This window comes from Hydractinia symbiolongicarpus, chromosome 3, assembly GCF_029227915.1.
Source record: "Hydractinia symbiolongicarpus strain clone_291-10 chromosome 3, HSymV2.1, whole genome shotgun sequence".
Taxonomy (NCBI): Eukaryota; Metazoa; Cnidaria; class Hydrozoa; order Anthoathecata; family Hydractiniidae; genus Hydractinia; species Hydractinia symbiolongicarpus.
The window spans coordinates 10,174,712-10,200,380 of record NC_079877.1 but is presented as its reverse complement, the minus strand read 5'-3'; the positions used below and the strand labels follow the sequence as shown (position 1 = coordinate 10,200,380).

Here is a 25,669-nt window from a genome sequence, read left to right as displayed (position 1 = left end):
ACATCTACAAGGCAACCAATCGTCTATCCGGTATAGGAAAATTGAGGGTATTGATTATTGTTTCTATGTCGGCCAAATCCCGTAGCTTCAGCCCCTCATCTTTTATGAACTCGTAACAGAGTACCCCATGATTGTTCTCTTTAACCGAAACAATATAAAGTCCTGGGGGTTGAATATCATCCTCGAGATCCTCATCGATCTCATTTCTCGCAAATGTACCCCACGCTTTCCTGCCTGACCATACCCTGTTTAGAAGGTCTATGTTGCTAGAGTATTCAAGTCCTTGATAGTATATCCCATTTCGATACTTGAATTTTTCCAGGCATGTAGGGCAATAACCAGTCACTGTTCCTGATTTATGCAGCATCGCAGTACAGGTACGCGAATATTGCAATCCTTGTAAATTGCTGTTGTTGTAAATAGGCTTCCATCTTTTTGATATTTCACTGCCTTCGTACATACAGCTGAAAGTGTCAAAAAGGTATATTACATAGGAGGGGTTGGGAACCCACCACTAAATGAGTAGATGCTTCAATAGACCCTACTAATTCGGACCCGGAACATTGAAGGTATCATGCCAACTTTGGTCTTTTTGGGGGTTGGTTTGAAACCAATATATGATGCAAGGATAATTATACTACCCACAAGGGTAGTATAATTAGCGTCCGGCAGGGTGGGAACAGATCTGTACACACCTTAGATACCACCTATTCCGCGAGTTTCAATAGGCCTTCATGCTCACCAACCCTAAAATATCTGACCTTCCCCGGGTTGACTTCAATACATCCAATACATCTTCGAGGTGGGGCACGGCACGTTGCTGTAGCTCCTCAATTTCATCACCCAACGCTATGAGCTGACTATCTCTATCCTTAATTTCATCATTGAAAAGGGGGAAAACATTATCCTTCTCCTCAACAGTCTCCTGTAATTTTTCCACCGTTTCCTGGCTAACCATTTTGTCAAAGCCACGGCCTTGGGCTTTCTTGACCTTACGGTAATTTCCAACGCCCTGTCCAATGTCATGCCGTTTTTTTCACTCCTTCCGGCACACCTGAACAACTGTACACGCTGGGTACAGTTCCCTTTATACCCTTTAGTACTCCCCTTGATATTGTCATATGGCGATCAAGACCATACTTCCTAGTACTTGGAATACACAGGAATCTCTAAAAATCAGGACGTTGGAACAGGGGCTGATTTTGTTTATCAAACAAGGTCTCAATCGATCCTGCAGGTATTGCGTTGAATAAGGTGAGCTGTGAAGACATTTTCTATACACCAATGTTCAGCCAGTGGTTTTCAATGTGGTCACTTGATAATTCTCCAAATCCTAGGATGTTTCAATCTCTCATATAGGCATGCGTGCTTGGATTTTTTCAGCCCAGCCTTAACCCTATTCATACCGTGTCACCGGGGTCTAACTGGTACCGTGCCGCGCTATAACAGCACGGATGCCATAACTCTGGAACGACAAGTCCTTTTGGTTTGAAATTTTGCATACACTTTATTTAACATAAAATGAATCCTTTGAGATAATAAAAAGCATATAAACTTACAAAATTATCCATAAAATGACCTGGGAGTAATCGCGGTCAGCCGAAAACTGTAAAATATCTATGTCGTCCCTAAATCAACGGGACGGATGGAAAAAAATTGAAAAAATAATATAACTTGGTTCTAGGCAAATAAAATATACTAAATTAACCTAAAATCAAATTTGATTCAAGAAAACGTGATTTTAGGCCTCCAAAATCTCTCATGAAAAAGCGAGAAATATGAAAAAATTTATACGGTCAAGTATGAATATTGCACGGTTGAGGTACATCACTATTGGGCCTACAACTGAATAAAAAATATTTTTCTTGATCTGAAATTTTGTATGAAGTATTCACAATACCTAATGAAACCACAAGAATCAGAAAAAGCTAAATTAGTCTGAAAAATTATCAAATAAATCAACATTTTCCAAAATTTTATACGTAAAAAGTAGGAAAATCAGGGTAAACGAAGTAAATTTCCATACTATATATCAGTAAAATATATAAAAAGCAGAGGAAATTTAGTAAAACTAGTTCCTAAAGTAGTAAAATAAAATAAAACAAGACAACTGGATGAAAAAAGTCAATTGCGCATTCAAAAGTTAGTCCATACAACTATGGCAAATACGGACAAGATGTTTCTGACATGTACTATTACCGCACGATTGACATAACGATTTTTGACTTAGTAATTGTCTTGAGTTACACCATGTTCCATCCCTTCAATACAAATTTTGCATCTTCTTCTCCTTTCACCTACGGCGGGAAATCTAGCATTGACCGGTGTTGGGGTCACGGCATTCGGGATACCCATTGATGCAAGTGTCAATGCAATTTTCTGTTTGATGCCTGGCTTTAGGTTTGCCGGATCACGTTGCTTGACGAAAGGACCGACAAGACCGAAAACAAGGGACATTCCAAAATCAAAAGAATCCTGTTTCAAAGGATCAATTTTATTATTCAGCGCGAATAAAGTAGATAAATTTACGCGTGCCATGTCGAGAATGTATGCGAATGCTACCATTGACCATTTTCGCGATTTGAATTTGCTGGTGTGAAACCCCATCCGTTGGTCAACTATATCTGTCCCACCTTTGGTAAAATCATAAAGCTTGTACAGCATAGCTTTGATCTTCCCATCGTCAATAGTGGTGCCAAGAAAGGGTCTGTAGGTAGAAAGGATCATTACATTCTTTTTTTTTGTCGAGGTACTAACAACATACGAACCCAAGATGAGATCGTTCTTGTCATCCCAATAAAATTCAGTCGAAAGGACTTCCCGCTTATCAACGTTTTTGATATCCTTCGGTAAACCCCTTCTGTTTGCAATCAGGGTACCAATGCAAGTCACATGTTTTTCAGTGAGAAGCCATGTCGCAAGGGTAAATGTTGTGTAAAGGCGATCAAATGAGATGTTTTTACCTTCGAGCTTTTGATTGTCAAGTCGATTGATCAGATACGTGGTTACATTTTCTGTACCTGGACGGTAAAATTCACCATCTCCAGCTTGTGGTTTGCCTGCATATGGTGTAGTTACATATGTATACGGGTAGCGAGCAGAATTCAACGACTTGAAAAGTAGCCCGTACTTTGCAGGTTTATTTGGATTGTACTGTTTGAAGGCGATCTGGCTTCGCATAGGATACAGAGTTTCATCCAAGGACAAAAAGTCTGTTGCCTTCATAGATGTCATGCATTGCTCGTTGAACATTTCAAAAAGTTCTCGTGCAGCCGCAAAGCGATCTTGTTTCCAGCGTTCCGCACGTGTAGATTCGTCATCAAAACAAAAACACCGTAAAAGAAAAAAGAATCGGTTACGTGACATGGTTGCAGCAAATATTGGTGGTCCATATTTATCCGAAAAGAGCTTTAGGAGTGAGAAATTATTGAGGCTGAAAAGTCCCCTATACAACATCAATCCGACAAAAGCTTGAATCTCGTCGATTATCGTGATTTTCATAAACGACTGCAATTTTTCTTCCGAAAGCGATGCACGTAAGTTATTAATTTTTCTGTTAGTATTTTCTAGTATTAGTTCAAACATTTCTTTGGTAAAAAACATGTGAAATGCATCAACAGGTTCACAAGTATTTCTAGCCCTGGGCACTGGACCTGGTTTGTCTTTTATAACGTCAGCCCTTCTCTGTCGACCGATATTGTCTGGTTTCTGGTTTGAAAAGTTATATATAAGTGTTTTCTTTTTATCTTGTTTATTTTCAATGATCCCTTTCATTTTTTTTACCTTTTTTAGGAATATTCATTGGCTGGTAGCTGGACTCATCTAGAGCAGATTCTATGGAATGGACTTTTCTTTGGTAAGTTAGCATTCTTTTTGGGTAACGTGGGTTGGGGTTGAGTTCTTCATCAATATCGCTGTCGTTGTTCTGTACTGCCATATTTTGCTCCTCATCAGACTCACAATGATCTTGCTCAGGAATTTGTAAGTCTAAAAGTATAATTGGAAATGCTGACAGTGAAACAAATATATATATATATATATATATATATATATATATATATATATATATATATATATATATATATATATATATATATATATATATATATATATATATATATATATATATATATATATATATATATATATATATATATATATATATATATATATATATATATATATATATATATATATATATATATATATATATATATATATATATATATATATATATATATATATATATATATATATATATATATATATATATATATATATATATATATATATATATATATATATATATATATATATATATATATATATATATATATATATATATATATATATAGAAAATGTGGCCTGCGAATATTGACCATGCACGGTTACTTATTTCTATTCATAAATTTGCAATGAATAAGCGTAAATATGGACAGATTGATTAATTAATGATATACCTTCATTCTCATTTCCATTTAGATCATTTAGATCACTTTCATCATCAGTGTCGTCTGCGTCTTCATCGTTGTAGACAAATTGCAGGATGTCGTTTACTGCATCTTGAGCAGATATTTTTGCCGTTTCATTATTATAATTTTTTACTGAAATTGTAATGAATATATATAAAAACAGTTAGAAATATATTAGAAAGAGTCACTGAAACGTTGGAAGAGCATATACTTAATATTTTTGTGAAGATTTTGTATGTAAGAGTCGCCCGAAAACAACAAAAATCTTCAAAAAATTTAATTTCGGACCGGTCATGAAAAACCGTTAAAATTAGCAGCATTTTTTATTTAAATTCTTTTTTTTTACCAGAAACCGGTTCTAAATATAAAAAAAGTAAAAGTCAGGCGGTTTCACAATGAACGGTGCCCCCAAAAAATAATGGCGGCTTTTTAAAAACCATATGTGCTGCAACAGCGCGGCACGGTATGAATAGGGTTAATATCCGACCGAGGATCATGTCGGGGGCCATCTTAGTCTCTTCTTCTATCATCTTCATATCGCTTCTTTCGTAGGGATACCACAGAAACAGGGCCTTTTTCTGCCTCCTGAGGTTCTTGGGCAGGGCAGTGTAGCTCTGGGTTAGGATTCAAAGGCTGTGCTTCCTGTGCCTACCACTGATGGCAAGTTAAAGTAGGGATTGTCGACGGTTATCGAGACTTTCATCGGCTATAATGTCGTCAATCACAAACAACGTGTCCTCTCCTGCTAGTAACGACGACAATTTTGCTATCCATTTAAACAACTCATTTCCTGGAACACGTAGGGGTCTTTCCAGAGGGAAGACCTTTCAAGATAGGTACTGCTCCACCTTATGATATTGTGATAGTGCTTTTATTACTCAGTCCCGAGGCGGTCTGAAGCACGTTGCTTTTTGCCACAAGAAGTGGGGCCTGTGAAGATTGCCGTATGCACATCTCTCACGACATCCAACATTTTATTCAATAGTTGCTCCACTTCCTCTCGTGAATTTTAGAATATATCGCGGCACATGCAGAGCAAATCAATACACCGCCATGATTGTTCACCAAAGACCCCCGGCAGGCAGGGCAGAGCTTGGTATTTTGGGTCTTACATTACATGAATAGCGAAGTATATGTTAGTTTTCCTTATAGGCATCGCAGTACCTTGCGGTGCCTTTTGTAGCAGTGCATTTTCCGGGCTCTCTCCGATGAGTTCAGCGTACCGGGGTATAATGTTGTATGTCAACAAGATATACAAGAGCAGGTAATTCTCATCCTGCTTAGGGCCTCTAATTTCCCTGTCAATACTGACAGGGTCTACTTCCTATTCAACGTCCTTGACCACCAAAGGGCCCCATCACGCTACGTTTAAGGGCTGCATAGCTTTTTTTGAACCCCTTCCTTATATGTTTGGGGACAGCATCAACTAGCCAGTTGTACCATCCCGCATCTTATCCATTACAATGGAGCGATTTTTTATAGTTCCTGTTTCTGGAAGACGTCCATCTCAGATGGGGGCAATACCCAGTTATACCATTCCCTGGTTTTACCTCCCCCCATAGTTGGACGGTTATTGGCCATCTCCTATCTCCCAAATAAGTCTATTTCCTCGGACGTTATATGTCGGACCGGTTTTGTGATACATTCTCCAATAGGGCAACCATATCAGCCTTGTGTAGCTTGTATTATCCCGTAAGTCCGCGAGCTTTTGCAATATTACGTAATTGTTTCACAGTATGTGTGTTCATTCTTTATTGTAAGAATTTTTGCTTTGCCGGAGGATTTCATAACGGTCAAAAAACACTAGCACAGTTCCCCTCTTTACTGTGTTGATTGATAGGGAATTCCCCTGTGCCAGAATTTTAGACTGATTTGCTACATTTTATGACGTCATCATTTACTAGGGACTTATTCCTATTCAGCATGACATATTAGAGACATAACCCTTAAATTCCATAGCACTACATGGTATTGGATTTGTTGTGACGTTACTGCGTGCGCGACTGCGCTAAAACATACATATCTCTATCTCTCCTTGCGTCCGGTTCAGAGATTTTCTGGGATATAGTAATTGGCTTTATTTTTCCGCCTCTTCTTCCGTAACACTATGTGATGCTTTTGACATGTCTTTATTATACATGTTAAAAACGCGTTCCTACAGATACTTGTAAGCTACTAAACCTAGCAGGGATAAGAAGCCAACAATGACGTGAGTTTGCTATCTTGTTGTTGCTTTGAAAGGGTGTAAAACTCATTCAACTGCGGGGCCTCCTCGGTTAAAGCGATGAAGTATTGGTACATATCGTCGTCCAACTTTCTCAGACTCTTACCAGTCTTCAGCTGCATCTCCCTTTGCTCTACAATCCAGTCCAATTTGGCTTTTCGATTTTGTACCCAATTTGCTTGGGCTGCTTGTAGTTTTTCCATGGCTTTATCATGCCTCTTCAGGTCGGCCTCACCGTGTCCTTCAAGTTTGCTAAATAAGAAATTTGTCACACTGAATGCTAGTGCGTTGATTGCCGCCCCGGCTACTACTACAGCGATGGTGGCCACTTACTGTTTGCTCTTCTTGCAGTCCTTTCAACAAGCCCTCCTCCTTTCATGATGGCAAATATCTATACCACCACATTCTTTACATTGGGATATCCGCCTATCATGGGGGAATCTGTTACGTTCTTTTGAGGCTTTCTTTTTATCCAGGCAAACTAGGCAACTTGTTGCCGTCTTTCCATTTCCCAGCACCCTAAATTCATCTAGGGGCAACACTTTTTTACATTTTTTGCAGCTCTTGGTTTCCTCCAGCTGCCTGCTCTTCTTGCATTCCTTGCAACGATACCTTATCCGTTCATAGGGGCAAATCTGACTACCCTTGCATTCTTTACAGCAAGCTCTCCTCCTATCATGCTGGCAGATTTGACTACCCTTGCATTCTTTACAACAAGCTCTCCGCCTTTCATGCTGGCAGATTTGACTACCCTTGCATTCTCTACAACGAGATCTTATCCTTTTATGCTGTCAAATCTGAGTTCCCTTACACTCTTTACAGGTGGATCTCTGCCTTTGATGATATTGCAATAGGCACTTATCCTTTCATGGCGGCATATTTGACTCTATTCAAAGTCTTAACGCTCTGACGTCCACCTACCATGAGGGCATTTGGTACGTTCCCGTGAAGCCTTCTTTTTATCCAGGCCTTTGATGCATGTTTTTGTAGTTTGGCCATTTTCCAGCACTCTAATAGAGCCAACACTTTTTTACATTTTTTGCAGCTCTTGTTTTCCATATTGACTCGTTTTTGCCCTTGGAGGACAAACACGAGTTGTTGTCATTAGGGCTCCACGTTATGAAATCCATCATCTAAGATATTCAGTTGCGCGTCTTTGAGAAGGTATACATAGCACAAAAAATCAACAGTTCTGTTGGCTTTCTTGGTCATATGGAGGGTAATGCCGTCACTTAGAAGTTGTAGGGTTCTTCCGGAACCATGTAGGGTATCGTCGGGAGAGGCCCTAAAATCGAAGAAAAATGCATATCTCTCGTTGAAAAACTAGCCAATCGTGACGTTACTATCGTATGCACCGAAAATATTGACGATCTGCTCCAAATGGTACTTGGGAAGCATAACGTGACTATACAGTTCACAAGGCTTCCCCTCAACAATAACCCTAATCCGATTGATCTTGGAATTATAGAAAACCTCAGTGACGCATGCATAGGGCTTCACTTCCCCAGGGTCTATAAACAATAGCAACACACCTTTGAGGCTTTTCGCAGGGGTATTAATCTGAAGGTTACATGAGGTATCCTGCTTCCTCATGATTACTACCTTGTTACAGAGTATGCGTTCGTAGGGCAGGGCCAATCTTGCATACCTTGACATCATAGTGCTTGCCAGGCCTTCATGAGTGATCTTGTCAAATTCAAGCTTGATATTGGTAATTTTGTACGCGGCATCGGTCGCTTTGGCTGCCGGGCTTCCCGAGGCTGCTGTCCCCGCATCTTTGATCACGTCACCTTAAGCCGCAAAATGCAGTGCAAACTGCAATCTTTCATATAAACCGGCCGGATACAACGGCAAATCTCTAGTCAGTTCAGAGGTATGCAAAAGGTGTTGCCATACGCCGCGGCAATCGCCTTTTCTTCATCCGTCCCCACGTGATCACTAGCTTTGACCTGTATAGTCCTGATGGTACCATCATTGTGGTTGATGTCATCTAGGATAAGGTTGTTATCACGATCGAACTTGGGTAGCCACAAATCCCGGTACACTGCGAGGATATTGTAGTCGCTAATATTTTGTACTTCGTTGCCATCCAATGTAATGCGTAGGTTCTTCACCAGGCTTTTGCCTATATTCGACATGATCGTGCGCTTCGTAGTAGTCCCTGTCAGCGTCAGGTCAAATAGAAGCTTGCGACTGCCCGGAAGGATGACATCATTCTGAGGCATATTTGGGATATCAACGTGAAAGTCTTGATTTTGATTGATGGTTGAATGTATATGGCTAATTTTAGCCCTCTGTTTTAGTCCCTTGATACCAAAGAGTTGCTTCGTCTCTGCATAGGGGTCTAGAGTCGTTCGAAGTACGTTACTCATGTTTATTATATAAGGGAGAAATCTTTACATAGATGCTAATTAATCCAGTATTTGATCACGATCTTCCGGATGAGGGCCGTCCAGATGGTAAACCCGATAATACGCAGAATTCCCTGCAACACCAGGGCATTCAACGTCAGGAAAACAACAGAGTGTCCCGGGGTCTGGCCTTTCATAGCAGAAGCAAAAACTACTAAAATCAAAGGTTGACAACCTTTACGAACGTCTTATTAGGGATCCGAGGCTGGGGAAGCCTTTTGCTATACCTTACGATGAGTTTAGTGTGGAAGGGAAACACCTTTTTTAACGATATAGACGTTATTGCATTAATCACAAAGGATAAGGGTGGGTTGCGAGCTGCTGGAGAGATTATCAAGAGATTGAAGCAGATTTTGTGCGAACCCTGAGTTTTCCCGCCCATGTTATTACACCCAACAGAGGTAAGTCAGCAGCCCAAGCACTTGGGCAAAAGGTTGATGACATTTTGGATGATGACATCATCTCGATGGAATCGATAGAGAAATTTGTAGATGCCACGGAGAGCTTTATGGAAGAAACTTTATTTGGTGGTACTCATGAAGTATTCACCGAGCGCGACAGGCGGTGATTAAACCTCGAACTCCAAACTATAAAGGGTAACTTGATGATCTTATATGATAGCAAGATTAACAAGGCACAGGCTAGGGTGAAGGAACTCGACAATTAGAAGGCCAGGGCAGACGAAGGACAGAGTGCTAATTATGAAAGGGAAGTAGCAGAGCTTGAGGAAAAAATTGAAAAATTGAACGATTTAAAAGAGGCTACGCAAAATGCCCATGGTTTACTATCCTCAAATAACTACAGCCAGTTGAAGAATATCTAGTAAACGTTGATGAAAATTGCTGGAGATGACACGTCTGTGCTGGAGAAGCTAAATATTCTTTTCAAAGAGCAGGCTATAACCATAGCGAGTATCGTCTCTGCCATTGGTCTTGATAAGCACCGTCGTATTTGCAGCTGCAGGGGGAGGTATCAGAGCAGGTGCCGCTGGAGGTGCTGCAGGTGAGGGGTTTGTAGAGAAGCAGCTGGAACGATTGTGTAAGTTCCTCAAATACCTGGCAGGTAGAGCAGGTGCCGGATTGCACGGGATTATGGGTACCATAATCTTGTTCTTCCTAAGAGTAGCGGCATACGTTGTTGAATATGCAGCTAGGAATCTATACATGGTAATCGCTGCAGCCGTTGGCTTTCTCGTGGTCAACGTTGGAAAGGTCTAATGTGAACTATTTTTAAGCCAGATGTAGGAAAAGATGATCCCTACCCCTGTCGTGATCAATGCAGCTTTGGTATCCTATGTTGATTTTGTGGTGGTTGTTCGGGAGGATGCATAGGAGGCGTAGTATGTTTGGGAGGTAAAAATTTTATAGCCTGTATAGTATGATCGGGAGTATGGGAGGTGAAATAGGTGCAGCATGCTTAGAAGGTATAGGAGGTGTAGTATGCATAGGTGGTTTGATAGTATGCGTGGGTGGTGTAGTATGTATAGGTGGTTTGATAGTATGGTGCGGCTGCCGCATGCCTCACAATAGGCTTGTTATTCACATCGACCTGTACCCCCTTGTTTACGTTGGCAGGTGCAATTAAAATGTTTTTGTTATGCCCTACAATTTTGCATATGCGCAGATTCATGTCAGAAGGCAACATATAAACGCTTTACATGACGGCAAAAGTCACTGGAGTTCGGGCATATTGCAACACATTCTGAAATTCTCTAATGTCACATCCTACATTTGCTTGGCGTTGTACCATGGCCTCAAATTTTTGTAAAATAGAGTCTGCCTTGCTGTATAGTTGTCTTTACCGGAGCCGATCAGGGATGCTTTGGCACCCACCTGCGACCCCAGCAGCAGGACCACGTAAACCCTGATCCTCTCGTTTTGCTTGGCCAGGCCCTCTGACGTCAGACCCTGACTTGTGGGGATGATGAACTTTGCCCAGTCGCCGGAGACCTGGGGCCACCAACCGCTGTTGGTGAGTGACGACATGACAGCTTAAAACTTGTACAAAGCTTTGGCATCCACACCGTATTCGCGCCAGACGTGCGTATCCCGAGGTAGAATAGGGGTTCTTATACTGTGAGGACCCATGAATATAAGGGACCTTCATTCTTGCAAGGATTCGACGCATGAGGCATGGAATTAAAAGATTGAGCTGACAAGGGGTACAGAACCCGTCATGCGCCTAGCAGAGATACCTAATGCCGTCGTTGCGCAATGGGTGGCGAAATTAACCTGGATATTCTAGTAGTCCAAGGCCTGCCCTGCCCAGCCCACCCTAACAGGGTCATTCAGCAGGTTGGTAGGGATTTTGATGGCATACTTGGTGAATTCACGGTATGCCACCTCAATGTGCGAGTCCGTAGACACGTAGAAGCCCTGATGCTCAAGATTTGTAATACGAAGTGACCATTCTCCCCTGTTGGATTTGTACCTTGCCTTATGGTTGTATGAGTACATACTTATCCTTTTTTGAAACAAAGGATGAAACAACTCTACATTACCAATATATGTCCTGAAAATGGACTATGCAGGCTTCGTGTCAGCGATGGATACTCCGTGGTGATTTATAGGCAGCTACAATAGCTCCTAGGTCTACCCTATGACCCTATTAAAAGTACTATATGAAGGGTGATTATGATTCATACTATAGGACTGATGTTTAACATAGATTGAGACCTGTTTGTCCGCAGTTGGATGAAGACGACTGGTAAAAAGTCTAAATTTCCGGCCTTGCTTCCCACAAAGGAATTAAATGCTTGGGGAGATATGACGATCTACCTACCCTTGAAGGGCTCTAAGGACCGACTAGAGTTCATGTTAACAGTTGAGCATCATCACGACAAAAATATATCCTTTAACGGCATTACGATGCATTTCCTGATAGAATAAATGAATGATGTAACAAAGCTCTATCATAATTCACCGAGTGCACCTGCGCAAAACACCGATATGCAGGATGAAAGCCAGATCTACAGACTCAAAAAAACCCGATGATATTGAAAAATATCTGCGAAATGAGATAAAGGAACAGGACAAGCTTGCAAAGAAGTTTAAGATACATGGGACGTGGGTACGCTTCTGTGAATACGGTCTGCTTGGTAACTCTGTAATTACATCGTGGCTTGGTATAGAAGCCATGGCCTCCGTTATGGGAGTCCCTTTGGCCATACCGATGCGGGGACTCACGATCGCAGCCGGAATAAGACAAGCCGGTCTCCGCAACACTTTGAAAAGGCTTGGTGAGAAATCGAGAAAACATGAGGGTATGAGGCTACTCGCCATATCGAAATTGAACTCTGTCGTTAATCTCATCCCGAAAGCAGTAGAAAACGGCGTGATCAGTGGCTACGAGTACAGCCTAATCTCTCGAGAAAAGGAAAAGTATATGTTATTAAAGGAACAGATGCAGCGACGTTGTAAACGTATTGTGAACGCCATTAACGAACAAGGAGAGCCCAGTTAATTGCCAAAGGCTGTGATGAAGGGAGGAAAGAGATGTAAGATGAAATTTTAAAGAACGTTCGACCTGCGCAGTGTGCAAGCTCTATGTAGACTCCCCCTGCCTACAGCCCCTAATTTTGTATATTTTATAGGCCCTGTATGGCCTATAAAATATATGTTTTTTTAATTCTCAGTTAGCAGCCATTCTTTCTTAAAGTCCTTATATCGGAATTCTGTAATATGTACCTGCGGGTAGTGGTTTTTACCTTGCACATACACTGATGAAATAGCCAGGATGGCACTGGCTTGGCAGGGTTCATCGTAGGGTACTGGCATACCGTGGAATTTGGTCGTGATTGCATCCTTGTAGTATTTGAGTTTAGCGTTTACATAACGGTCTTTTTTCACAAGCTCTGTCGTCAATTGCTCAGATATCAGTCCTTCAATCTTATGCCAAATTTGACGATACTTTGCAATCCAATCGAGGTACTCTTCAAAATCTAGAATCATTGCTGGTACCGCATTTGTGATGTACTTGATCACTCCATGTGGGGACCAGATTTTGGATGCCTTTACCCTAAGGGCTACCACAAGGTCTTGTGTATAGGTGCCTTTACCCTAAGGGCTACCACAAGGTCTTGTGTATGGTACCCTACGTTGTACCGTTGATCCTTACCCCCGTTAGCAGGAATGGGAACTGACACTGTCAGGTAGACCACGTTGATATCGCTCATGTCTGTAAAGGTAGCAGCAAACGAGTAGAATTTAGGGTTGACAAGCTCATTCTCAAATTGTAGCATCTTGTTTATTGTATTTAAAACGACTTCAGAGGATTGCTTGTCATTATACATACGCAGCCACCCCCATTATATGCAATATATTCATGGTTGCAGTACCAACACAACATTTTACCATTTACTTCGAACCTCCGGCCACAGGTGCACCTGTCGTACGCATCCAACACACGTTCACAGCGCTTACAGTGCTCTATTCATTCTAAGGTTTCGAAGGTATAACGACGGACCTCTAAGTCCTTAATCCTTCGCCCGTTCTCCCTCTCCTTCTCTGATTCTTGTACCAATGCCAGGGCAATGAGGGACATCGAGATACCAATACCAGCCATAGAGGTCATGAATGCTGCAGTTCTGAAGATATCGAATTTTTATTGCTGACAGTTGATGAACATTTATTATAGTAGTATTATCTTACAACCTTGTTGTAAGATAACTTATGAATTTCACATGTTGTCGCACATGTCCTGAGTCTTGAACCTTTCGAGGACATTCTCAAGGATCCGAGGATCCTTTTCAACGGCCTTATTGCACATGCCCTGCGTCTTGAACTGGTCCGGTACGTGCCTTAGCATATACGGATCCTCCTGAACAGCCCTTTATAATGTCCCGAGTCTTGAACCTGTCGGGGACAAACTCCAGTATGCAGAGCTTCTTTTCAACCGCTTTGCTGCACATGCCTCGCATCTTGAACCTGTCCGGCACATATTTGAGCTGCCAGGGCTGCTCCTTAACAACTTTGATGCACATGTCTTGCGTCCTGAACCGGTCTGGGATAAACTCCAGCATATACAGCATTTCTTCAACAACCCAGTTGCACATGGAGATTTTTTTAGATGGGATTTTTTTCGATCGAGCAACAGGTTGTACATGTCCTGCGTTTTGAACAGATGGGGAAATTCCCAGACGGCTTTGTTTCACATGTCTTGCGTTTTGAACCGATCCGGCACATCCTCGAGCACGCGGGACTCCTCCTCAAGAGCTTTCTTGCAAATGTCCCGCGTCTTGAATTGATCCGGTACATACTCTAACATGTAGGGATCCCCCCAACAGCTTTCCTGCACATGTCCTGTAATCGGGGACATATTCAGACCTGCGGAGTTTTTTTTTCTAATGCCTCGTCGAACTCCCTGATTGTATTAGAATTTATACTCAATTGCTAACACTCTGTCCTTGTGGAAAGAAGATGTGAAAAGACAACTTATATGATTTACATGTAAAAGGACTAATAATGAAGCAGAAAGTTAACTTACCAACTTATCTGCCACAATACCAACAATAGGAGCTGAGAAGGTGTAAAAACCAGTGGGAGATAAAAAGAAGAATCCAATTTGCATAACCGACAATGTGTTCTAAAAAAGAAAACAAAGCAGGTGAGTTTAAATGTTTAACAACAATTGCATGTCTGCAATAACAATTGCATGTCCACAATAACAATTGCATGTCTGCAATAACAACTGCATGTCTGCAATAACAATTGCATGTCTACAATAACAACTACATGTCTGCAATAACAATTGCATGTCTACAATAACAATTGCATGTCTGCAATAACAATTGCATGTCCACAATAACAATTGCATGTCTGCAATAATAATTGCATGTCTGCAATAATAATTAAACATTGCATGGTTGCAGTAACAATGTCTGCAAACTATATTTAAGGGCGATTTCCATTAATTGTCGTGTAAAAGCTGTTGCCCAACTGTTGTAGAGATAAAAAAATCGCTTTCTCTACAACATTTGCTTTGTTGGACAGCGTTTGTCTCTACTATAATCATTGGATAATTATGTACGCTTTGAATCTTGGCAGTGCTGACTTTATTAAAAAAATGACAGGGTGCTGATTACAGTTTAAAAATGACTGTCAGTGGAAAATCAAACGTTTCAAAAGCTTTTACGACATTCGAATGGGTAATTCGTGTTTATAAACTCATAGATATTTAAAAATAGAACTTAATAGAATATTTCCTAAATAATTATAATAAATCGTTGTTTGATTTTGCTAAAATTATTTCCATTTATATTTATATACCCTTTAAACTAACGGCTAAAAAGATATTGCTAAATAATAATAAAAAATATGTTCATAAAAAAATGTTTATCCAAACTAAATAGTATGAAATTCAAATTCCATCAAGAAAAGTTGAAGCACCCTAAAGAGAACAATGGCTGTGACTGTCGAAGTAAACATTCATGGTTCACCAATCAAAAGTCAAAATATTAGCATGTGCTTGCTTTCTTCTCCAGCAAAGTAAACCAATTGCCATGTCTGTACTTCTTTCTCGCAGTTAACACGTATTAGTGTAATTACCAAGACGATACAAGCATTTTGGTTGTGATAAACAAATTTATCTATTTATCTATGCCGTAGTTAACAAACCTTGTTGTCCTGTAATTAATCTAACTAATAAAAGTCACTGCAATTGGGTACAACTTCTAATATAGTGATTGAGATATGTGCTAACTATGCTGTCCTGTGGTCATGCTTTGGTATTAAGAATCAACCCTATCAGTGATTCTTCAGTTGGAGTACAGGTTGAAAAAGCGGATCTGCGAAAACGACCCCATTCCTTTAACAATAATTTGATTGATAGATATGTTCCGTTTAAAAAAGCAGTGCTCACAGCTTTCAACATGACAATACGTTAAGCAGTTTTTGCTTAACGAAACATTGACTGGTGGCATTGTGGTAGAGTGTTCACCTCCAGTGCGGAAGGTCTTAGGTTTAAATCTTGACAAATTCACGCCAGAGATTATAAGTATGAATCAATCCTTTCTGCTTACGTTCAGCATAATAACAGGATTGATATCGTACACTGTTGTCTAGTTAAGGGGCTGTTGTGCTTGCATGCCTTTTGTATCTCCCCGGACATTCTAGAGGTCGGAAAGACAACCTAGAGATCTTTCAGAACGTCCTAACTATCTCCTAGGACGTCCTAGAGGTCTAGAGGACGTCCTAAAGATACACCAGGACTTGTTAGAAGTATGGACGACACTGAAGAGAACTTCGTCCAAGAATACTGCACAATATCCTGGAGATCCGTAGAACGTTTCAGAAACTTGTATGACATCCTAGATATCTTCAGAACGTCATAAGAAAGCAGTGACAGTAGTGATACTTTTTTGACAGATGTGATTCTACGTAAATTATAATGGTGATTGTTGTACAACCGTTTCTTCAAACTTTATGCTTTCACCTTTCATATATTAGGATTCTTTATAAAGCGATCTTGCAACAAAATAAATTAAAAACTATAAATTTCTGAACCTACATTTGTAATAGAATTGATATGATTTGCCAACGTTGGATCAAAGAATGTAGTTGCAATCCCAATCATAATGTTTACGCTAGCTAAAAAAAGTCAAAGGAAAAAAAACGAATAATAACAATTTGCAATCAATAAATAGAAGAGGCCACTTTTTCGACTATTAATAATCCCCAATCATGTACTTTTAACTCTGTAACTTCTTTAAACACCAATTCCTAGACAGATTAGTGACCATCTAAAACTAATTTTTCGGAGTAGGAGTTATTGCGACTATATTTAAAATGTGATGGCAGTTCTTATGTATTAACCCTATTTTCGCCGGATGGTCCAATTGTTGTCGTTGATTGCAGAGTTGGACTTAAGGGACGTTTCATTATTTTTAGTTAGCTTTAGGATGGTCAAGAAAACTGTCAAAACGTCTGTTGTCATGGTAGGTCATCGATCAACAATTGATCAGAAAAAATCAAATCTCAAAAATTTTACACATCTCAAACGTTAATCGATTTTCTTATCACGAAATTTATTGTCCACCATTATAGTTGTTTCTCGGATTCGGGAAAAAGGGATGACGTCATCCAATCTTTTTTGCCGCAGTTTCACTCCAATGCTCTAACAAACATTTGTGTCAATTTTTTTGGTAATACGGTGTATATTTCGTCTGGATTTTTAGCCCCTCCTCCCATACGGAGCTCCCGCCTGAGTCGGGTTTGTAAATTCATTAAATGTATCTCCTTAAGCACCTTAATTCTTAACTTATGTCAATATTTTTCGAAAAACGGTTTTTGGCCAGGGTTTTGTAAGGAAAACTTAATATCACTATACACTCATATTCATTGTGATGTATATTTGTTTTAGCTTTACCCGTCTCCTTCCGCTCGCCAGGGAGACAATAAAAACACTTCGTATAACTTATACCTACTCATTATTAAGACACCGGGTACCAATAAAGTTTTTATCAATGAACTTTCACCCACATCTTCGTGATGACCACAGTCATCTTGTACTTCTAAAAACACATATAAAAAACCTTGATTTGGTTGTAAATGAACTAACATATGGCCTGCCAAAATAATAAACAAAGCAATCAAAATATCAGATGTGTGAAGAAGTTAAAGTGAAAACATTCTAGAGTTTCCAAGATAATGAGAGACAAATAAGTAACTCTAAAGTTCTGGGTACTCATTATTCCTGCATTAAGAAGGTCCAAACAAACTGATTTGACTTGACACGATATGGAGATAACGCTTGGTACACTCAGTAGATTCTCACCTTTGGACGATGGTAAAATGCAGATTAAACTAAAAATTAAACAAATAACACACAAGCCCAAAACTAGAAACGGTACTGTGAATCCACCGACCTAAAAACAAGTAAATTAAGTTGTACTTAAGTTGATTTGATTATTCAATGAGAAAAACTAAAAATAAGGGATAAAATAAGTGTAGAATGTGGCTGTGGTTATTGCAGAAAGTAATTAGAATTACAGTATGCTCCAAATAGAATATTAACCAAACAATATGCACATATTAAAGACAATTTAATGAAATAATGCATTAATAAAAATACTTTGTATAGTATGCCACCTTTTGCAGGACCAGCCATGAAACCAACACCATAACTGGATTCAACGATGCCCTAAAGTAAAGAATGTAAGTCGTTTTTATATCCCTCCAAAATCATACACATGCCGGCCAGCGCGGTAACATATGTAGTTCGCACGAGGAGAATTGAACTGCTATGATACAAAAGATTTTCGTACATCAAAACTCAAAGACGATGAATGTTGTCTTTCGCAGCTAATTAGTTGCAATTATTTATCTTTTAACATGCGTCATTTTTACTCCTTAAAACGGCTGCAATTTATTTCCAACAGGTATAGCAACCATTAAAATGTTTTTAAATTTGCACTTCATGCTGTACAGGATTGCTAAAAATTAATTGCATTGTGAAATCAATGATTTTGCCTTAAATTTTAAAACATGAAAAACTGGGGCTAAATGATCACTTTAAAAATGTCATCACCTTTCAACACACGAAATGTCATATTTCGAAGCATTACACGAAATTCAGAACCGGGGTTAAAATTTTATGAGTGAAGCACAGCACTGCTATATTGTGGAAAGAAAGAAGATAATGTGTTCAGTAACATTTACACGAATTTTTTGAGTTCAGGTATGAGTTTCATGTGTACACAATTTACACTTCACACTTGGGCGAAGCGAGAACTTCATGGGACAAAATGTTTCTTATTGTTTTCTTGGTTTGCTTCAGAGAAGCGTTTACTATAGAGAGTAAAGTTCTGTCGAATTGAATACATATAGGTTTCGTACTTTGCAAGCCCCTTTTTCAAGTCTTTCGCATAGTCTTGCAGTTTTTGCTTAAACATAGCTGTCCACATCATAGAGTTGTCCATTTTAGATAAGGTTTACTTAAACCATTTCCTCCAACTAAAAGGGGAAAGGAGCATAGTATTGACCGTTTCCTATTTCCCGGTAATTCTTTATCAAGTTAGCGACTTTATTTGTACCTTTTCACAAAAACTTATTAATCTAGATTAAATTTTGCTTCTGAACCGTTGATAGCTAGCCGTAAAGTCAAAATGTTTCTTTAAACTATTTTTTTTGTATAATACAATACTAATGGTCAGCCCGTGAATAAAATCCACAGTAATTCGCAGACTTCATGGCAATCAGAAAGTCATGTATTATATTGACTCATTGGATGACAAATCACTTGGAAATTATAAATATGAAATTTAATGTGTTTAAAATTTTAATCCAATTAAATCAACTGATCTGATTTGTTAACCAAGAAGTATAAACCCTGTTGCAATGAATTGTTTTTGTGATTGAGGGACAAATAATCCTAAAGTAGTTTTGCTCATATGCCCATTCAACTTTGAGAGAAAAAATCACAAGCACACATCTTTCACAAACATAGATTTCACACCAAAAGTAAGTGATGATTTATCGAGTTACAATTCAACGTCACCAATGTGATAGAGAACTAGTATATCTAGGATTCTTTTTTGTTCGTGCGTTTATACTGCAGAGCGTAAAATGAAAACTGAGTTGTCAATGCCTACGCGTTCAATAAAAACTGGTCACAAATTTCTACTTACATTAACTGTATTCAAATTATCTTTAAATAGGGTTGCGGTATAAGTGAGCGAAGCTGTCAAAGTACACGCTGAACCAAGAGCAGTGATGATATGGATACAAAAACAAAACACAATAAAAGGGATTCCATTGGGTAAATGTATTGCAAATCTAAAAACAACAGAAGATGTGTCAACTGTATTTCCGATACTTCGATTTAGCTAACACCCAAACTGTATATATGTTTTGTTTACCCGAACAGTATTAAACTGGCTCCTTCCACAGTGCAACCTCCAATTAGACAAAACTTTGGGCCAATGTATGGTATCTAAAAAATACAAGTCGGTTTATAGGCTTCAAAATTTTTTAAAAAAGAAATAATTCTTCCGTCATAAATTCATTGTTGTTTATCAAACAATAATCGATACCAAGTCAGGAATGATTATAATGTATATAAAGAGGTGGCAGTGTTATGCAATGGCAATATCTTGCATGTAGGTGTGCTATCAAGTGCAATATACAGATGTTCTTAAAAATAAACCCTGAATTTAGGAATGTACGTTACTTGAAAGTAAATAAGTGATTTTTCAGTCTTTTTGTCTAATACCGCAATTGTGTCAAGTCTTTTGTCACAAGTATAACCATTCTTAAATTTGGCAACGGCGAACACGTTATGTCTCTTTTCACTCGTAATTACAAGGGTCAAAGCGCCCATACCAAACACAATAACTTATTATCTCCAACAAACATGATATATATGAATAAATTCTTTTAAGACCATTATTAAACCAGATAGATACAATGAAACAGTAATACATCTTTTTCAAGGAATAACAATGTAGTCACACAGACTTACCATTTTTCCAACAATTGGCGAAAACAAAAATATGACAAGTGGATGGACAGAAAATATGAGACCAACTGTTGTTTCGCTACATCCTTTTTCTGAAGCCTGGAAATTCATAAAACAAAAAGTAAATCGTGGTTTTCCCATACACGAATTATTACGAAAAAATATTTTCAACGTATTACTATCTTAAAAGAAAAGATATCTTAAATTATGTTAAGTGAGTCTTTCTCAAAGAATTATAGCTATATTTGTAAGACAGGTTTTATTTCACAACCCAAATTTCTAACCAAAGATAGATAGTGATTGATAATGTCTCTGCACAAGGCCAGGAAAAGTAGGTTTTGGTAACAGTCAAGGAGAAATCTACAGAAACGCATTGATAAGAAAATTGAGATAAAGATTTGATTGCTATAAATAGCAGATGCAAAATTATCGCGGCTTTTGAGGATTTAAAGAAACAGTCCTTGATCTTCCGCCTCTTATTTGAAATCAGGAAACCCTGACAAATATACTTTTTACCTTTCTAGGAAAGAACGGACCAAGCATACCAAGGGCGCTGGAACCAAGGAAGAAAGTTAAGGCCAAAGAGATCGCTATAAGTGTAGTCTTTTTATCTCTGAAAAGTTTATTATTTGACTTTTGAAGCGAGTTTGACATATTAGATTCTTCAACATGAGTTCCGTTCTTTTTTGTCTCCATTGCATCTCCGTTCACTTTTTACGCTACTGTCAGGGAGCTGGCAGCTTTGTTTACTTTATGCACTACCAAATTGACAGCTACGGTTACCTTCAAACAGAAATTGAAAATATATCACAACACAAAGTTTTAAGCCATAGTATATACAGCTAAAAACATTTGTGCTTAACTCTATAATGGCTTTTTAGAACCTACGAAGTCTGTGAGAAACATAATTAACCGCCCTCCGTAACTTGCATATATCGGAAAATTTGTAGGGTAAAATTAAAACAATTACAGACAGCAAAGTAAGCATTTATTTTTGAAAGGGAGATAAGGTTTAAAAGATTCAAAGAGTAATTTCAACCTTAAGTTATTTTAAAAGTAAACAAGAAGCCTCAAGGCTTGAAGATTTCCGCCTTGTCAAGAGAAACTTTCCACAGAGCAAAACGTCCAATGGTCGACCCAAGGCTGAGATTTCCAATTTAAAAACAGGATAATTGATTGAATAATTGCGCAAATCTATGTCACTTAACCGCTTTTTGAGGTTTTTTGACTATTCCATTTCTTGAGTAGTTTTAGTTGTAAAAACAATGATTTGAGTCTGGGATTGTGAGTCTAAGGTTCATGTTCTTATAACATAGCGTATTGGTGAATCTGGTGGTGAATTTAAAAGTTGTTTTAATTAGACAGTCTTTAAGGCTTAATTAATAGCACTAAACTGTCTGGACCTAGCCTTGCGTAATATACTTTTAGTTTTGTGAAAGCTTGGCTGTCAAAAAACATGACCATTTCATTTGATTTATGTAAAGCTCACAAGGCAACGTTTAAGGTAATTTGTTTTTCTGATAGGCATAATGAGAGCATGCTGCTTGTAAACACAAACCACATGAGAAAACATTTTTATAAATGTTTCTTTAATAATAGCTGTATTCTGTTCAAAATGCTACAGCGTAGCTTTGTTTCGGAATATTCCTACAGAACTCGATTTCAACAGACTTTGTTTTGATTCACGTAGCATTTCCAGATCACGGCAGAACCCGAAAAAAAAAGCTGACGAAGGCCATTTCCGTTTGGAAGTAAGGCTGTTAGGCTTGTAGGTCTTCTTTTGACCTTTTTCTCTTTTAAATACCTTAAATCTATAGGAATATTTTTTGTATGTTTTCAAATGTTAAGAGACGGTTAAGAGAAGTAAGCTATATTCTTTATTTAGTTTGGTATAAGAGCTTTTTATCCTAGCCAACGTCATCTGTTTTTATGTAAGGGTTGTCGCTATCTAGCTGGATATAGAAATAAATCTTTCAGGATATTGCAAACCCTGGGTTGTCTAGCTATTTGCGGAAGAGAGTTCCGGTTTTGTGAAATTTTCAATAGATCATTCAGCAAAATGTTTCAATTAGAAATGGTCTGAATGACTAGAGAATTCCGCTGAAAGGAATCCAGGGAAACCAAAGCTAATCTCGTATTTTACACGACTTTTGAGACTTTTTTTTCCAAAAAAGGAAACATTAGAGTTATTAGTTATTAAAGTGCAAGTAAACAATAGAAAATATCTTCATTTCTATCAACCGCAAAGGTTTTCTCCCGCAAAAAATTCTAATATCGCAAGACCGCGAGAAGTGTGACTTTGAAGCAAGTTCGGCTTCTTGCTTATAGTTGAAACCTGCGTAAGTTTAGACTTATAACTTTTTATTTAAAAAAGGTAACACAAACTATAGTTTTAGTTCTATATTTAACGAAAAATGTCAACCTATTTTGTAACATACCAAAAAATACTTCAACGTTTAATGAACTTTTAATTAATCTTACCCTTGCCTTGCTTGGGTCGATAGCTTTACTCCACAATGGTACATGTATGTATGTATGTATATATGTATGTATTCTTTACTTTAAGTTGGTTACAATGGGTAGCCTAGACTAATAAAAACCAACTAACCTAGTCACCAGTCGATCGAGTTTATGCTTTCTTGTAAAGAAAGGCCAGAGAACCTGTGAACGAGGTTGTAATAAATATTTATTTACAATTTTATTTAATTTATAAACAAATTAAACAACTACAATGGATAATTCCTTGTGACACAAGTTGCTTTTTAAATCCTTCGACCGTTTGGCATAATTTTACATTTTGCGGCCATTTATTCCATAGCCAACAACCTCTATATAAAACAGAGTTTGTACCAAAATAGGTCGATTTGGCAGGAGGGAGAGCTAACGTTCGTCCCGTTCTAAGTTCATAGTTTAAGGGTTTCGAGTCAAGATTAAAGTATGACCACATAAACTCAGGGTTCAGGTGCATTTTTGACTTAAAAATTTCAATCACTAGTGTTCGTAAATGTAGCTGGTGGATAGATATTTCGTTAAATGTGGCAAGTAAATCACCATATGATAAGTCAATGTTGTAAACGACTTTTAGTGTCCTACAATGAATTTTCTCAATTTTTTTATAAGACGTTTTTCTACAAAACATCAAAGGTAAAATGCAAAGGTATTGTTTGCAAAACAAACTATTCTATAATATAAAATACGACCTTGATAAATTTATTCTTACCATTATACAATCATTATTTTAATGTATAAGTTTTGTAACCAATTGATCCACTACAGAAATGATTTACCAGACTAATGAAAAGGTTAATTAATTCAATTTATTCATCCTAATCCACTCGTGTATTCTCATTTAAAAAAGCTCAATGCTAAACCTCTTAAATATTATTACTTGCGGTGTCTTTGAAAGCTTTTATAACAAACAAGGGAATCTTCTTTTAATACTGTGAAACAATCATATCTTAATTATAATAATTCTGTGGGATGCCATTCAAAGTTCTTATTTTTTTTACTTTAATTGGCAAAAATCACGTATTAATCACGTATTAGTACCTGTACATGAACAAGCTTTAGAAAAAACACAGATCAAGTACGTCCTAGTATCTACTTACCCTTGTCTAATTACGTTTAACTAGTTAAGATTTGGGATAACATCTGAGATCCTAATAAAACCGGCCGTGTGTTTCTTCTCATTATTAACAGATCTTTTAAGTGATTGTGTTGCAAGATGGCAATTTTACTCCTCCAACCAAGCTCGTTGATCCGTCAATTTCTCTACACTTTGCAGAAGGCACAGAGAAGAATAAAATTAAAATGAAGCAAAACAATCCCACATTCAATACATTTCACACGTCATGGAATATTTATATCTATTTTTGCCTATGATGGGATTTTCTTAATAATAATACGCCAGTTCTGTCTGTGACTTTTGCAAAGTGGATAAAACTTCTTTGATAAAGTCTATAAAACATCGCCTATAAATTTGTTCTGTAAATTAGCAAACTTTGACGTTAGAGCAATATTGACGTCAAAGGAAAGTATATTAAGATTAGTGAAGCCATTGCATTGCACTTTTAAATTTAAGGCTAAATAACTTGGAAACGGTTGGAAATAACTGACGTCATCTCCTGCGTGGGTAACTAGGGACTACCTGGGACCAATTTGGGTAATTTTCCTAAACCTGGGTCCCCAAATCCCTTTCGGAAAGGACGGGTTGATGACGTCATCAAAAAGTCTTCAAACCTTAATGTCTCTGCAACCGTTTGTCAAAAGTACATGATCTTATACATTTTCTTGATCAGCGTTCCAAGATCTATACGATGAAGGCAACAGAGAGCTTCAAGCTCTCCACAATAGAGGCAACGTGAAAACAAAGTTCTACTTTTTTTGTGGATGGGTTGGTGACGTCATCAAGATCCAAATGACGCTTCTTTTTCATTTTTACCCTGCCTCAGTGGATTTTTCCACGGGCTTTATCGACTAGTATCTTAATAAACAAACAAACAAACATTAAGACAATATTATGACCACGTCTATCATCCAGTGTCACATTGCCTATAAAAACCTTACCATTTATGGATTTTTTCGACGCTCTTTTTAAATGAAGCGATTCCAATTCTAAAAATAAAAGGAGAAAAAAGAAATAATAAAACTATTTATGATCAAAATATTTTATCCTTTCACGATTTCAATTGTATTATTGCTGACATGGGATAGACTTGAATTCAAAAATGTGCGCCTGATCCATAAAATGTAACAAGAATCGTACGTTAAGAAAAGATAATTACAAAACGATCTCTCGAAGTTTGATAAAAATAACCATGACTGAAAAAATCTGCAGATACGCTATTTAAGGTAATAAAAATTAGCCTGTATTTTGGCTCCTAGAGGATTGTAGCCCATACTAATCTAAAATATTAAATAAATTGAGAATCAAAGGTGTTTCGTTTCTTTAAATACGAAACTTAACTACGAGCATACAAAGTCCATGGCAAGTGGCAAAAACATCCAATATTTTTGTGAAGGTTGCCATTTTGTAAAAACATACGAAAATTTAGGATTACAGAAAAAATAGATATAAAAATAGAAACCCATTTATAATAAATGTACTA

General features: G+C 38.0%; 1 protein-coding gene across 4 annotated transcripts in view; it reads right to left on the bottom strand.

The window, feature by feature from the left end:
* Positions 1–23,899, bottom strand: part of LOC130635623 (MFS-type transporter SLC18B1-like) — a 43,620-nt gene extending 19,721 nt beyond the window's left edge. For 2 of the 4 annotated variants that reach the window (XM_057445008.1, XM_057445007.1), the window contains exons 1-10: positions 23,782–23,899; positions 21,078–21,344; positions 20,565–20,660; positions 19,963–20,036; positions 19,732–19,879; positions 18,177–18,245; positions 17,880–17,970; positions 17,530–17,616; positions 16,614–16,693; positions 14,592–14,690 (exon numbers count right to left, since the gene is read on the bottom strand). In XM_057445008.1, coding sequence (XP_057300991.1) covers positions 14,592–14,690; positions 16,614–16,693; positions 17,530–17,616; positions 17,880–17,970; positions 18,177–18,245; positions 19,732–19,879; positions 19,963–20,036; positions 20,565–20,660; positions 21,078–21,257 — 924 coding nt within the window. In that variant the 5' untranslated portion in view covers positions 21,258–21,344; positions 23,782–23,899. Of the gene's footprint in view, positions 1–1,965; positions 3,988–4,460; positions 4,605–14,591; positions 14,691–16,613; positions 16,694–17,529; positions 17,617–17,879; positions 17,971–18,176; positions 18,246–19,731; positions 19,880–19,962; positions 20,037–20,564; positions 20,661–21,077; positions 21,345–23,781 lie in introns of those variants that run through there. The other 2 variants (XR_008982180.1, XM_057445006.1) reach the window with 2 other exon arrangements.
* Positions 23,900–25,669: the final 1,770 nt, after the last annotated feature.